At 37.0% G+C, this 16,989-nt stretch overlaps 1 protein-coding gene across 1 annotated transcript in view; it reads left to right on the top strand.

Moving 5' to 3' along the window:
• Positions 1 to 13,911, top strand: part of DAW1 (dynein assembly factor with WD repeats 1) — a 74,534-nt gene extending 60,623 nt beyond the window's left edge. The window contains exons 11-13 of the mRNA XM_008074226.2: positions 9,173 to 9,249; positions 11,052 to 11,214; positions 13,513 to 13,911. Coding sequence (XP_008072417.1) covers positions 9,173 to 9,249; positions 11,052 to 11,214; positions 13,513 to 13,547 — 275 coding nt within the window. The 3' untranslated portion in view covers positions 13,548 to 13,911. The remainder of the gene's footprint in view (positions 1 to 9,172; positions 9,250 to 11,051; positions 11,215 to 13,512) is intronic.
• The last annotated feature ends 3,078 nt before the right edge of the window (positions 13,912 to 16,989 follow it).

Raw genomic sequence — 16,989 nt, 5'->3', positions numbered from 1 at the left:
CGGTTATACAAAAGGTAGTATGTGCCTTTCACATGAACAGGTCCAGGTGCACACAGGACACTGCCCACTCTCAAGCAGATGTATATTTCAAACATAAGGAAAAACATGAAGTTCTTATCCAGTTTCTATGTACCCTTAATTGTTTATAGCTACATAACATCGTTCAATACTTATACCTGAAACCAACATAATGATATATTGCCTTTTACTATTCTATGCTAATTCAAACTGGTTTCTATAAAACAGTCAGTGCTATAGTTACTCTCTTAGCACCAGCTGGCCAAAAACAAACTTCACTAGCCTCCCCTAAATCAAACTGAACTAACCACACTTCTATAATAAAATGGTTACTAAAATTTTCTTAATTTATATAAACTATTTTCTAAAACCTATATCTATAAATTTCTAAAGGTCACATCAAGAGAACCTATGACCTGCACTAAGGTTCCTCAATGTGACTCAAAGTCAAACTTAAATTGTGATAAAACAAAAGAACATAAGCCGTGGAGAATGGGAACAATAGACTCCTAGGTTTAGCTCTGTACGTTCCAGTCTCAGAGTTTTCTGTTAGAGCCAGCTGGAGCTTTTCTTGGTAGTTTGTGCCAAATGGAAAAGGAAGATTGTTCTGGCTATTCTTGGACATTTGTGTTTCCATATGAATTCCTGTGTTGTTTTTTTCTGGGTCTGAGAAGAATGTTGCTGGTAATTTGATGGGTATTGCATTGAATTTGTAGATTGCCTTAGGTAAGATGGACATCTTTCACAATGTTGATTCTTCCAATCCATGAGCATGGGATATTTTCCCACTTGTTTGTGTCTTCTTTGATTTCTTTGATCAGTGTTTGTAATTTTCATTGTAAAAGTCTTTCACATCTCTGGTTAGGAAGATGCCAAGGTATTTCATTTTTTGTGTGTCTATTGTGAATGGAATTGTGTTTTGTATTTGGGTTTCTGTTTGTTTATTATTGGTGTAGAGAAATGCAATTGTCTTTTGTACATTTATTTTGTATCCTGAGACTTTGCCAAAGGCCTTTATCAGTGTAAGGAGGTTTTTGACAGATTCTCTTGGGTTTTCAAGGTACACAATCATATCATCTGCAAAGAGAGATAACTTGACTTCCTCTTTTCCTATTTGGATACCCGATCTCTGATTGCCTCCCCTTCTCTGATTGCTCGAGCCAGGACTTCCAATACTATGTTGAACAGGAGGGGTGAGAGTGGGCATCCTTGTCTTGTTCCAGTTTTCAGGTGAAATGGTTCCAATTTTTGTCCATTTAGGAGTATGCTGGCTATTCTCGTAGATGGCTATTACTATTTTGTCCATTCTCATAGATGGCTATTACTATTTTGAGGTATGTTCCCCGTATGCCTAGATGTTCAAGGGTTTTTATCAAGAAGGGGTGCTGGATTTTATCAAAAGCTTTTTCTGCATCTAATGATATAATCATGTGGTTATGTTTTGACATCTGTTGATGTATTTAATTACATTTATGGTTTTACGAATGTTGAACCAGCCTTGCATCCCAGGAATGAAGCCTACTTGGTCATGGTGGATGATTTTTGAGGTGTACTGCTGAATCCAGTTCACTAGGATCTTGTTGAGAATTTTGGTATCCATGTTCATCAAAGATATTGGCCTGTAGTTCTCTTTCTTTGTTGGATCTTTACCTGACTTGGATATCAATGTGATGCTGGCTTTGTAAAATGATTTGGGAAGAGTTCCATCTTTTTCAATAGTCTGGAATACCTTCAGTAGGATTGGTATCAGCTCTTCTTTAAATGTCTTGTTGAATTCTGATGGAAAGCCATCTGGATCAGGGCTTTTTTTTTTGTAGGAAGTTTTCTTATTACATAGTCGATTTCCTTGATTGTTATTGGTCGATTTAGGGTCTCAATTTCTTCTTGTTCCAATCTATGTAGGTTGTGTGATGTCAGAAAGTCCTCCATTTCCTTAAGGTTTTCAAGTTTGTTTCCATACAAGTGTACGTAGTAGTCTCTAATGATCTTTTGTATTTCTTCAGGGTCAGATGTGACTTCATCTTTTGTGTTTCTGATTGTGCTTATTTGATGTCTTTCTCATTTTTTCTTGGTCAGTCTAGCTAGGGGACCATCGATCTTGTTTATCCTTTTGAAGAACCAGCTTTTTGTTTCATTGATTTTTTGGTATTATCTTTTTGTCTTCTATGTCCTGGATTTGGGCTTTTATTTTGGTGGTCTGGATTCTTCTTCTGAAATTAGGGTTTTTGTGGTCTTACTTTTCCAGCTTCTTTAGGTGGCTTGTTAGGTTGTTAATTTGTGTTCCTTCCATTTTCTTCATGTGTGTTTGTAGGGATATAAATTCCCCTCTTACTACAGCTTTCAAGGTGTCCCAGAGATTTTGGTAAGATGTTTCTTCATTTTCATTTGTTTCCAGGTATCTTTTGATTTCTGTTTTGAGTTCATCATTGACCCAGGAGTTGTTTAGCATCATGCTGTTTAGTGTCCATGTCTCTGTGGGTTTTGAGGGGACTTTGTTGTTGTCAATGTTTATTTTTTTTCCACTGTGGTCCGAGAAGGTGCATGGTAGAATTTTGGTCCTTTAAAATTTGCTTATGCTTGATTTATGGCAAATTACGTGGTCAATCTTAGAATACGCTCCATGCGTTGATGAGTAGAATGTATATTCTGTGGTCTTTGGATGGAGGGTTCTGTAGGTATCAATTAAGTTCATTTGGTCCAAAGTCACATTGAGGTTCCGGATCTCCTTGCTGATTTTTTGTCCTATGATCTGTCTAGGGGTGTCAGTGGGGTATTAAAGTCCCCAGTTATGATGGCGTTAGAGTCAATATCTTTCTTTAGTTTTCCTAGAAGTTGCTTTATGAAAGTTGGCGCACCTATGTTGGGTGCATATATGTTTAGGATGGATATTTCTTGTTGTTGGATTGAGCCTTTTATCATTATGTAGTGGGCTTCTGTAACTTTTTTGATTTTTAGTAGTTTGAAGGATATTTTGTCTGAAATTAAGATCGCTACTCCTCCTTTCTTTTGTATTCTGTTCGCCTGAAAGTTTGTTTCCCATCCTCTTACTTTGAGTCTGTGGGTGTCCTTTCTAGTGAGGTGAGTCTCTTGAAGGCAATAGATTGTTGCCTGATGATATTTTATCCATTTTGCCATTCTATGTCTTTTCAGTGGTGCATTTAGTCCATTCACATTTAGGCTAATAATTGAAATGCAAGAGTTAATCCCTGTCATAAGGTTCTTACAGAGTTGTTCCTGTTTCTTTGTTGTCTTTCTTTGGGTTCTGGAATTGGCTCATGTGTGTTTTTAATCTTTTATCTATACTCTTGTGAAGAATGTTGTTGTTCTTTTTTCTTTTTCTTCTGTGTTCAGTACTTTCTTAAGTGTTTCTTGTAGAGGTCGTTTGGTGGCAGCGTAGGTTCTTAGGGATTGGATATCTGGAAAAGATTTCAATTCTCCCTCACTAATGAAGCTTAGTTTGGCTGGGTAGGTTATTCTTGGTTGAAATTGTTTATCTTTTAGAGCTTTGAAGATAGGGCTCCAGGCTCTCCTATCCTGAAGGGTGTCTGTGGATAAATATGCTGCTATTCTAATTGGTCTTCCCTGGTAGGTAGTCTGGCCTTTTTCTCTTGCTGCCTTCAGGATTTTTTCTTTTATAGCTACTTTGTTTAGGTGAATTATTATGTGTCTGGGAGTTGGTCTTCTCATTTGTTGTCTTGCAGGGGTTCTCTGAATATCTTGTGTTTGAATTTTTTCATCCTTGATGAGATGAGGGAAGTTTTCTCGAATGATTTCATGAAATGTTTGTTCCAATGTGGCTTCTGTTTCTCTCTCTGCCTCAGGAAGCCCAATTACTCTTAGGTTTGATCTCTTGAAGTGATCATTCATCTCTTGCAGGTTTTGTTCTGTCTTTTTGAGTTTCTTTTCTATGCTTTTGACATTTTGGGTTAGTTCTGTGTTTTGGTCTTCGAGCTCTGAGATTCTTCCTTCTGCTTGGCTGATTCTGCTTTCCATGCTTATTAGTCTGTTATTCATTTCCATCACAGTATTCTTTACTGCTGTCATTTCTGACATCAGCTCCTTCCTATTTTCCTCTTGTCTCTCCTCAATTTTTAAAATTCTCTCCATTAATATCTTGATGTCTGGGTTTGTTGCATGTAACCAGTCATTCTGGGGGCTCTTCATTGTTTGTGTTCTAGAATTTGTTTTCTCAGTGTCTGATCTCCCAGGGGTCTGTGAGAGACCTATATTCTTCTTTTCGTTTTTCTTCATTTGTGCAGTTTTTCCCCCTCCCAACTTTTTCCTTCCCTCCATGTCACTGTCTTCTTTAATTCTGTTATTCATGGGTAAAGGGATTGGTTTTACTTCTGTTTGTTCAATCTCCTCATCTTTATGTATGCCCTCTTACTTTGTTCAATTCTGGAGTTGCACTGTAGGTTGGGGGTGGTCCTTTTTGCAATTTTGAGATTTACTTAAGGGGGGGGAGCTGTGATTCAAAATCTATCTGCAGGTCCTGGTATTCGCTGACAGGTGTGTGGATAATCTGGAACTCACTTCCCACTGCCTTGGATTCTCTCCATGCAGTGGGGCTGTAGGTTTACTCCCTGAAATAAAATGTGGTTAGCAGAGGGAAGAGAATGGAGCAGACTGTGGGTTGAAGAGGGGGTGGGGAGATAGAGGAGTAAGGGGGGAAACAAATGTGTGCCAACAAATGGAGAGAGAGACCTATACTGAAACAGATAAAAACAATAGACCACAGCTACTGATGAACCAACTCCCATACAAAAAAAAAGCATATAGTGATGCTAACATACAAGCTAACCAACCACCTTATTGGTGTGCTGTTCCTCTATACAAAGATATGGTTTACAGAGAGAAGAATAGAAAAGAAAAGGAAGAGGGGGGAAAAAGGAACAAACAATAGGAATAGAATTAAATCATTAAACTAACAGAATCAATGAAGCACACTCTGAGACTTTTCATTTAAGTCCAATGTCCTTTCAGTTCTGATTTCTATCTTTCTTTTCAAGAAGGTAAATTAGTTTGCAGTTAGGGTCAGTTGCCCTTGGTCTGCTGTGAAGGACAGTTCAGATCACCCTCCGTTCACTACTCTGGCCTATGTCCTTTTCCATCTTATTTCTCCCGTCTCAGTGTTGTTACCTTGAATCACCAGCAGGTGGTGCTATCTCAGCTGCTCGCTCCAGAGGGGTTGGGGCCGGACAGGAACCGGCAGACTGGAGATGGATAGTGCCTGCCTCAGGGCATAGGCAGGAGACTCACGTTGGGCAGCAATGAGTGTGGGGGTGCAGGATACTGATTTTATTTTCTTTGAGTATGTAGCCAGTAGTGGGATTGATGGATTAAATGATAGTTAAATTCTTAATTTTTTTTGAGAAACCTCCCATATTGTTTTCCATAATGACTATACCAATTAATAGCTCCACCAACTGTGTACAAGATTTTCCTTTTCTCTACACCCTTGCCAACATTTTAAAAAATCTTGTCTTTTTGGTAATAACATTCTAGCATATAGAGGTGATATCTCACTGTGGTATTGACTTGCATTTCTCTGATGACTAGTGATATTGAACAATTTTTAAATATATATACCTGTTGGCCATTTATATGTCTTCTTTGGGAAAATGTCTGTTCATGCTCTTTGCCCATTTTAAATTGAGGGTTTTAAATTTTATTTTTGCTATTTATGTGATATATGTTTTAGATATTAACCTCTTATCATATATATGATTTGCAAATATTTTCTCTCATTTCATGAGTTGCCTTTTCATTTTTCTAAAAAAACTTTCCTTTGTTGTGCAGAAGCTTTTTACTTTGATGTAGCATTTATTTTTGCTTTTGGAGTCATATTAAAAAAAAATCATTGTCAAGATCAATGTCAAGAAACTTTTTCCCAATATTTTATTCTAAGAACTTTACAGATCTTATACTTAAGTTTTTAATTCCATTTGGGTTAATTTTTATATATAGTATAATAATCTTTTGCATGTGGATAGCCAATTTTACCAGTACCATTTATTGAAGAGACTCTCTTTTCCTCATTGTGTATTTTCAGTGACCTTGTTAGAGATTAATTGGCCATATATCCATGCATTTATTTCTAGGATGTCTATTTTATTTTGTTGGCTTATGTGTCTGTTTTTATACCAGTACTGTTTTGATTGCTATAACTTTTTAATATAGCCAAGATATGGAAACAGATGTTCATTGACACGAGTTTATTGACATATAAATAGATCAAGAAAATGTAGTATAATAAAATGTTTTGAACCATAAAAAAGAAGGAAACACTACCATTTGTGACAGCATTGATGAACCTGGAGGATCTAAGTGAAATAAGTTAGACACAGAAAGACAAATACTGTATGATGTACTTATGCATGGAGTTTAAAAAAGTTGAATTCATAGATGCAGAAAGTAGGAGGTTGGGTGGCTACTAGAGACTAGGCCATGGGGAAAATGGGGGAAATCTTGGTCAAAGTGTATAAACTTTAAGTTATAAGAGGAAAAAATTCTGGGGATCTAAGGTATAGCATGGGTGGTGAGGGTTGTGCTAATTAATTTGGTTTTGACATCATTTGTATATAAAATCATGTTTTACACATTGAATATATGAAATCTTTTTCAATTATCTATTTGAAAATAAAATGCAATTATAAAGGACTCTTTGGGTAAAAAAATATTCTGGCAATAATGGATTAATTCTTGTGACTAACATACTTTTAAGTAGTCACATATCTTTAATGTTATAATCAGTTTTAGAATTTTGCTAGCGATTTAATTTCACAGTATTTTGGCCAGGCACAGGGCCTCATGCCTGTAATCCCAGCATACTGGGAGGCAGAGGTAGAAGAACTGCTCATGGCCAATAGTTCAAGACCAGTCTGAACAACAGAGTAAGACTCCACCTCTACAAAAACATTTTAAAAATTAGCTACTTGGGAAGCTAAGGCAGGCGGATGGCTTTAGCCCGGGAGTTAAAGGCTGCAGTGAGTTATGCTTGCTCCACTGCAATCCAGCCTGGACAACAAAGTATGATTCTGTTTCTTAAATTAAATAAATGCATGAAAAATTACACGGCATTTATTGTCTCCCTTTTCAAAATTACATTTGCATGCTTGCTCTCTTACTCACTAGGACTTTTCAAAGGTGGCTTTTTAATCATACATACAAGCCTTCTTTATATCTTGAAATATAAACATCCCGAGTTTGGAGAATTTTATTTTTTAAATAATTATTTTCTTTTTCCATATTCCTACAGATTTTGGCTTTTAACAATCAGCCTTCAACTGTAATTATCCACACTTTTTATTTGAAGTATCATTCACATTAATAGAAAGAATTCACTCAACAATATCTGTTGAAGTACTTTGTGCTAAGAATTGTTTGGAAAACATGGGATATATGGGTGAACATGAGATAGAGATCCCTGCTCTGTGTCTTTATTTTGTGGAGAGGGAGACAGACAATAGGTAATGCCACATGCGTTTTTTTATATAGAATGTTAGATTCCATAGAATGTTCGGCTGTGTAGAATGTTAGAAGTTGGTCAACACTATGGGGATAAGTAGGGTTGGAGGATCAGGATGCTTAGGGAAGGATGGAAATAAAACATAAGTTCAATTCTTCTAGTTTTTTCTAACATTTTTTATTTCCTCTAGTAGTGATTCTGTTCTTTCCTTGTTCAATAAAACATTGCTTCAAAAAAATCTTTTTTTCTTTTGACATGTTTTGTCAACCTTATTCTGTGCTTTCTCAGTCGTCTTAATGTTTAGAACAATTTTTTTCTCTGGTTGTTGCTCCTTCTTTAAATTTGGATCACGTGTGTGTGTGTGTGTGTGTGTGTGTGTGTGTGTGTGTGTGTGTGTGTGTGTGTACTTTTTCTTCTTTGGAATTATTCTCAAGGCTGATTCATTTTTGGTGTTTTTATTCCTACACCCATCTTTTAAAAACTTACAGAGTTGCCAAACACTTCTTCAGTGTCTTGCCTGCTCTCCAGTCTTGGAGAGGTGGATCCACCCATTTTCTCTAACCTACCTTTTAAATAAAAATTTTTCTAACCTAAAATATTAAATAAGAATAAAAAGGTTACAGAGTTACGGGCTATATTATTTCTTTGCTTTTCAAGTTTAAAAATATGGTTTTGTAAAATTTAGAGTATTGGTCTATGCAAGACATTGCCTTTCATGTTATTAACTTTGAAAACAAATCGATCACACTTCTTTATGGCTTTTGAAACGTTCAACTAAGTAGTAAGTTATAAATTTTTAATCATATTAATTTGAAAATAGCAAGTTTTATCATTTTACTCACTTCCTCATGAAGTTTACATTGTCAGAAAGGTAAGTCAAAAACTTACCTTTTTTGCTTACTATTTTGCTTTTCTTTGAATGCAACTCAAGTATCTAAAATTTTGTATATTCTTGTTATATTTTACCCTTGTGTAATGCTATAATTTGAGATAAGGAAACATTCTTCATTTGGTCAGGTAAATTGTAACTTTTCTTCTGAAAAATAATTTACTACTGATATTTTTCTTTTTCTATGCTTGTTTAACTGCTTCATTCCTTAATGAATGAGAATTGTACTCCATCCATTCATCCATTAATCCTCCATCTGTTTATTGAGTGTCTACTTAATGTGCCTGGCACTTCCCGCCACTCCAGGCACCACAGGGAACACAAAATTCTCTTAGCTCTTTCTGTGAAAAATGGTCTGTTCTTTGTTCATTGAATAGTGGCTGATGGTCCTGTGGGCATTTCTTGTGCACCTTGGGTCAACTCAGACTCATACTAGATATGTCATGCTGGTCTTGCTGCTTATTTTATCACCTGTCTCTTAAAATTTGCTTTGATTTCTCTTTTTCCTTTTACAAATTTTTTTTCTTTCTACATTTCTGTTCCTCATCCCCTTTTCTACCTTGGGACACATCTCTTCTATTAAGCCAAGGGCTAGACACGAGCTTCTTTTCACCCTCTTCTGCTGTGGAACCAACTTGCTTTTAGAGTGTTAAGTAGACTCTCATAGGCAAGAAGACAAACAAACTTAGCCCAGAACTCACATATCAGAGGGATAGATATTTAAATAATGTAAGGCCTTTGGTCCAAAATTTTGTATTTAAGGTGAATTTTCACATATCCCCACTTCTCTTAAAAAGGAACAGCAAGAATCTTCTGTACAGCCACAAGAAAGTGCATTACAAAATTGGAAGGCCATGAAGGTGGAATTTCAAAGGTGAGTTGCTTTCTCATTTGGAGCAATTTATTTACTTAAAAAAACCAGCCTGTTTAGTATAAATGGGTCTATTGGAACTGAGATACTTGGTATATTCAATTATCTCATTCTTTCTAGAAATCAGTCACCTAAACACCTTATTTTTAAGCGTGCCCTCAGACTTTTTAAAATATTTGTAAAAAGTACAAAACATCATTCTCCTCAACCACCAGCAAAAGATATAGTTGGCTGAAGATACTTAATACAGCAACTTAAGGAGCTTATATAACTCTTTTCCTGATTTTTATAAACACAAGCTTTTATTATGCAAAAACATGCCATGCAGCATGCATCAAGTGTTCTGTAAATTAGACACCATTGACAAAGCATTTCCTAGAAAGATTTGACACTAAAATATAAAATTATCCATCTTGAAACTTCAAATCTGTGTCTTAGGATTTTGTATAAACTCCTCCTAAAAGATTATTCACAGAGCAGGGTCATCCAACACATGATCTGATGTCTTGATGTGTCATCAGAAAATTGTTGAGCAAGCTAGGACTTGGTGGCTCAGCCCAATTCCTTGGTCTCATTCCTGAGATCAGATTTGCTTCTTCCTTGTAAAATATCAGCTTGATAGTTTCAGGTGTCTGAAGGCTCCATCTAGACCCTGGGATTGCCCCATACTGTATTCTCACCCCTCCTGCCTCTGCACCTGCTGCTGGTAGCTCTTGCCCTTGGGCTAGTCAGTGCTGGTTCTCATGGCTGTGCAGTCCATGCCCTTTTCATAGGCTGGGAGGCTTATTGATGGCAAGAGCGGGTGGAAAAGTGAACATGGGAGCAGGTTGAGGAGGGATCCTGGGCCATGTATCTGAGTGTCTGGCTAGAGAGCTAATGATAAATCTGCCATTTTCCCTCAACAGGTACACATCTGCCTTCATGAACATGTGAATATAAAGGGTCTCAAACTCTGTTATTAAATTTTATGCTTGTTAAATGAATATATTACTTATTGAATTGGCATCTGGTAATGGCATTCCTATGGGGTGCAATGCTAAAGTATTTATTTATTTATTCAGAAAATATTTTTGGAGAGCTTCCACCATGCTAGCCATTTGTGCAGGCACTGGTGACACAGTGCTAGAAAAAACAAAACAGATATGGTTTTACCTTCCTCAACTCTTCAGTTATAGTGGAGGTGGCCCAAATCACTGTCTTCTGATGACCAGAGAGGAATATAAGAATTATGGCAAAAGAATGGAGGACCAACAGATTCCTTTGCCACTCATAGCAATCGTCAACACCTGGCACATGGGAGGCACTCAAGCATATTAATGGAAAGTGCTGTACTTGGGATAGCAATAGATGAAAATGTCCTTTTATGGAGGACCTGACGTTAACTTTTTTCATAGCACAGATTGAGGGGGATCTGAGTGCTTTCAATTATAAAGATGATGCTGGAGTTTAGATATGAAGTGGCTAGACGGTGTTTCCATCCACAACAGGGTCCTGCCTCTTTGCAAAGAGAAGGGCATCGTGACTCTTTAGAATGAAGCTGAGTGGAAAATATTCAAATTATAAGGGTGCTTTAGTCTTTGTTCTTAGAGTTGTGAAGGGTAGGTACTTAAACTTTTCTCTCTAGATTTTAATTTTCATGCGTTGTTCCCTGCAATACTTTCCCCATCATGAATAAATTGTTCTGTGTAAGAGTAAACCAGGCTGGGGAAGGGACAGGTGCTTCGTAATGTTCTCTTTTTACTGAGGAAAAATATTTTGGGAACAATTACACAAACCTGTGATCATTTTTTCTTTATCCTTTGCAGATTTCTTTCAACCCCCAAGGGAACCGTCTTTTAACTGGCAGCTCTGACAGAACAGCTAGAATCTGGGATGCCCATACTGGCCATTGCCTCCAGGTTCTTGATGGACACACTGATGAAATCTTTTCATGTGCTTTCAACTATAAAGGCAACATAGTCATTACAGGTATGGGAGAAATAAACACTATAGACTCGGTTTTTCTTTTTAATTGGCCATTAGAATTCCCAGGCTGAATACTAAAAGGCATTTAGTGTACTCCTTACCCCTGTTTCAGGGTCCTTTGCACTCCAGTTTCTATTATTTAGTTGCATCAAGACCCACAGGAGTGAGTTCTGCCATTGGCTATAAGGCTTTGTGAATTTTGAATTTTAGTTTGTTCTAGATAAGGTAACGATTTGGCAGCCTGCCTTACTGTTCATGACATGTCATCCATCAAATGAATTATTAATGTTCAGTTTATGTCAGAAAGTATTAGTAACCAAAACAAGTTAGGACAGAGTTCTCCGGGTTGGCTTTACAGCCCATTAGAGATTTATTCTTTGAGCTAAGTTGTTTTCTCTTCAGTTGTTTCCTGCCAAAGCACGAATATGTGGGGAAAGCAACATGTACTGAGTTTTCATTCATTAACAAGTTATGATTTAATCACATTAACAGCATTTTATAAGAACTGGATGGAAAGGGGAGAAAGATCATGGAAAGGGGAGAAAAATGGCAAGATTATGGTATAATGCCACTGTGGTGCCTCTAGGTGAGGCTTTGACACAGAGTGTGTGCTACAGTAGTGTGGGGTAGGGATACCCCGAGTGAGCATAGAAAACTGCATACCTGGTGACCAGTGATTCTCATTGTCTTGAGCAAATCTTAAACTTGCTGAACTGATCTAATAAGCTAAATCACATGCCCAAGTTTGGCTTTACATATTGACTGAGTGGTTGGCTTCCTAGTCATGTAACTTCAAGGGTGCTGAGCATTTTCTCCCTGTATCCTCTAACATAATTCTTCCACTTAATTATGGATAAGTACTAAAACCACAGTTCCTTTCTTTGGGCTTATAATTTTCAATTGTTAATTAAAACGTAAGTACTTCTAAAGTGCTATTGTAATAAGCCACCAATTTTACTGTGAACACAATACCAAATTTTTTTCCATGACAAGAAAAGAGGTGAAGGGGGCCTGTGAAGGAGGGCACAGGATACTCCTGAAGGGAGCTGCTGCCATGTGAGGAAGAAGAAAGGCTGGTCTGCCTGGATAAAGAACCAGTCTTTCCTAGTTCACATTTCTTATGCAAGGCTGGCTCCGTAGTACCTTTTCCCTCAACTAGTTTTCACAGAAGGCCCTGGAGAGTTAGGGAAAGAATATTTGTTGTCTGTGCCTTGTTTTAGTGCTGGTGCTTAAATTCCTGAGCTCTTTTTAAGATATTACTTGTTTATTTTGTGTATCCCAAAGTACCAAAGTGCTAAATACTGGCTTACTGGGGGACAGAGTTTATCATAATGGGGCAGAACTTCTGTTTTGCCATCAACAGAGCAATCACTTTATTTGAAATCATCTGTTCTATCTCTGGTGGACCCCACTGTGTGTTTTTTAGTAGGCTGCCTGAGGTTGGTTTTAAAATCACAAATTGGCAGAAAAGTGGCTGGAAATGGCTTTTTGTGGGATGTGCTTTTTTTTTTTTTTTTTGAGTTGGAGTCTCACTCTATCACCCAGACTGTAGTGCAGTGGCCTCTCCTGGCCACCGCAGCCTCGACCTGCTGGGCTCCGGCGATCCTTCCACCTCAGCCTTCCAAGTAGCCGGAATTACAGGAATGCGCTACCACGCCTGGCTGATTTTTTGATTTATTGTAGAGATGAAGTCTCGCTGCCCTGGCGGGTTTCGAACCCGTGGGCTCAGGCAATCCACTTACCTCAGCCTCCCAAAGGCGCGGGATTACAGGCTGAGCCACTGAGCCCGGCTGGGATGTGCATTTTTAAATGCTTCCACAATTCCAATGATCCCCACACTTCTTATATTGATGCTATGTGCCTGGTTCCTGAAGATGAGAGAATCAGTAGTACCCACTGATGATGAGGAAAACCTACCAACATTTTGAGATGTTCCAAAGTGGAGTGTCCTTCCTCCTCATATGATTGTCACCTAAACCTGCAGATATGCAAATCCATTGTACATCCATGAGGTGGCAATATTTGATGGTATGTCAGAGGGGATGACTGAAGTGGCTGCATTCTTAGGACCTTTTTAATTCTAAGATGTCGCGAATCTTGCTGGTGTGAGTAGGATATGAGTCTGCTCAATTTGCAACTGGCTGATATCATAAAAACAAAACCAAAATCACTGTGTTGAGGCACTGAGAACCTAGTACATTTAGCACTTTGCTAATTACCAATGATCCAGAAAATATCAACTTGTAAAATGAGAGTGAAGTGAATAAGATGAAGAAAAAAATAACTCAAATGTTTTATTAGGCAGCAAGGATAATACCTGTAGAATATGGCGCTGACTGAAAGAAGCTCATCGGAGAGCAAACTTGCTAGCAATGGTGATCAAGAACCTGAACATCACAGAAAGCAAGTTGTTTTAATATTTCATATGCTTTCTATTTTCTGCAAGTCAGCTATTTATACATTCTGTCCTTAATGTTACAGATATGATCATTAAAGATGATGAAGTTACATTGTTTCTTGATATTATTTGATGGGAATGATAGAAAACAGCATAATGTTGGCTAATGCCACCAGTTATTTCAATTGTGCTTTATTTTTTTGGTAGCATCATGATGCTGATAAATGAAACCAGAAGGATTTGGCAATGTGTCTCTTTGGAGGGTATTGTTATCATTTCTGTTGAATAAAGGTTTTGGAGAAGATTCCTTGTGAAGTGGACATATGTATTTACAATGCATGTTTTTAGGGTGTTATAAGGAAAATAAAATGAATCTTATTTAATAGCAAACATATTCTGGATTGATAATGGACAGAAAAAAATGTTGCCAGGTTTATTTCTAAGGTAAAGTTAAACAGCATAGACATTCATACTATTGAGTTAAAAAATAGGAGTGGAAAATGATTAAAATATGAGAGAAAATGATCAAACACCAACCTGAATATTGATGAAATATGAAAAATGTTTTTTGAATAAAGGTGTCCAAATGCATATTAAAATTAATGCTAAAAGATAAAACATAAGCTAAAACTAATGATTCTTGAATCCAGAGCAAGAGGATGCATGAGAATACTATAAAATCATTTTATAAAAAGTTTTATTGAGATATGTTCAATATACCAAAAATTGTACATATTTAATGTACACATGTCCATGAGGTTGGACCTGTGACACCATCATTAAAATCAAAGTATACGCAACCATAAAGAAGAACAAAATCATGAACTTCACAGCAACCTGGATGGACTTAGAGCCTGTAATACTGAGTGATCTTTCATAGAAACAACGAAATGAATATCACATGTTCTCACTCATAAGTGGACCTTGAACAATTATCATAATACTATAAGAAAACGATTGGCAGTAGCAGGAAACTACCGGGAGGGGAGTTGGGAAGCGAGATTGGCAGTAGTGGGAATCTGCCTGGGGAAGGAGGGGCACACTTCATCAATAAGGGATCCTGCATAATGAACATTTATATACCTAACCCTGAATTGTACCCCACATCTTTAAAATAAAAAAAGTTAAAAGAAAAAATCAAAGTACTAAATATATCTATCACCTTCAATGATTTTCCTTGTGTTATGTTGTGCTTTTTGTTGTTGCCTGTGGTAAGAACACTTTGTATGAGCTCTATTCACTGAACATTTTTTAATGTTCACAATACTCTGTTGTCAACTGTAAGTACTAAGTTGTATAGCAGATCTCTAGAACTTATTCTAGAACTCATTTTGTTAATGATGCAGGTAGTAACAAAATGGTTGAGTGCTTACTGTGTGCTAACAGTGCACAACTCTTTTATGTAGAACATCTTGTTTAATTTTCCTAGCAACTGTTACAAGCACATACAAACACTGATTTAAAAATGAGGAAAGAAAATCACAGAGAAGTTAAGTAATTTACCAAATGCATCTGAATATAAGGTGGTGAAGTTGAGTTTAGAATCCAGGGATTCTGGTTCCATTACACTATGTTCTTAAGGAAAAAAAAAGATTCAATTATGGGAGAAGAGTATCAGCTGTATCAGTAGGATGAATTGAGATGACAATTACTTTTTAGATCATCTATGGATGTTTGCCCTCAAGAAGAAAAAATGAACACAAAATAAAAGGAACAAAGACGTTGGTGTGACTGTTGGAAAGAAGTTCCAAGTTAGTGAAGCCAAGGAAAGCTTGTATTAGAGGAAACTTTGCCAAAATGTGCCCACTTTTTTTTTTTTAAAGCAAACCTCTTAAACTTCATTAGTTTTTTTCAGCTATCCTGAGGTATAATTGACATGTAAAAACTGTATGTACTCAAGGCATCCAACATGATATTTTGATATAGGTATACATTGTCAAATGATTGCCACAAACTACTGATTGATAAATCCATTACCTCACATATTTACCTTTTTTCCCAGTGGAGAGGCTACTTACAATCAGTGCTCTTAGTGAATTTCCAATATACATTATTATTGACTATAGTCACTGTATTGCTGTATATTAGGTCTTTGACACCAAATCATCTTATAAATACAAGTTTGTACCTTTTATCTAACATTTTTCCATTTTCTCCACTCCCTGATCTCTGGTAATCACCCTCTACATTATTGCTATTGAGTTCTGCTTTTTTTAGATCCCACATATAAGTGAGATCATGCAGTATATATCTTTCTGCATTTGGCTTATTTCACTTTGCATAATGACCTCCAAGTTTATCTACACTGTCACAAATGATAAGGTTTCCTTATTTTTCAAGGCTAAGAAGTGCTGCATTTTTATATATATCTTTATAAAAGCATACTGTTTTACTACGTTTCACTTTTTTCTTTAAATTTTTTTTTTAATTTTAAAGATGTGGGTTACAATTTAGGGTTAAGTATACAAATGTTCTTTATGCAGGTAACCTTATTGTTAAGTTGTGCCCCCCCAGGCAGAATCCCACTACTGTCAATCCCGCTTCCCCCCTCCCCTCCTGGCAGTTTCTGGCTACTGCCAATACTTATCTTAAAGTATTATGATAAGTTCTGCTTATGAGTGAGAACATGTGGCACTTAGTTCTTTGTTTCTGTGATAGATCCCTCAGTATTATAGACTCTAAATTCGTCCAGGTTGCTGTGAAGTTCATGATTTTGTTCTTCTTTATGGCTGCGTAATATTCCATCATGTATATGTAACATAATTTTTAATCCAGTCCTCTTTTGATGGGCAGCACGGTTGGTTCCATGTTCTTGCTACTGTGAACAATGCTACAATAAACACATGTGTGCAGGTATCTTTTTAATAGAGTAATTTGAGTTCTTCTGGGTATATTCCCAGTAGGGGGACTGCGGGGTCAACTTTTAGATCTTTTAGGAATTGCCACAGTTTTCCACAGAGGTTGTACTAGTTTACACTCCCCAACAGTGTAGAAGTGTTCCCTTTTCCCCACATCCTCTCCAGCATGTATTGTTTTTTGAATTGTTGATGATAGGCATCCTGACTGGAGTTAGGTGGTATCTCAGTGTAGTTTCGATTTGCATTTTATGGATGACTAGTGAGGCTGAGCATTTTTTTATGTATCTGCTGACTGCTCATATGTCTTCTTTTGAGAAGTGTCTATTCATATCTTTTGCCCACTTTGTAATGGGGCTGTTTGTTTTTTTCTTTTTGGCATGTTTGAGTTCCTTGTAGATTATAGATGTTAGGCCTTTGTCAGTCATACAGTTGGCAAATATTTTTTCCCAGTCTGTGGGCTGTCTCCCCGCTCTCTTGATGGTTTCTTTGGCTTTGCAGAAGCTTGTCAGTTTGATGAGATCC

The sequence above is a fragment of the Carlito syrichta genome, unplaced genomic scaffold, assembly GCF_000164805.1.
Source record: "Carlito syrichta isolate Samal-C Ts95f unplaced genomic scaffold, Tarsius_syrichta-2.0.1 Scaffold316380, whole genome shotgun sequence".
NCBI lineage: Eukaryota > Metazoa > Chordata > Mammalia > Primates > Tarsiidae > Carlito > Carlito syrichta.
The sequence above is the reverse complement of the archived record's forward strand: the minus strand, read 5'-3'. Positions and strand labels throughout refer to the sequence as shown.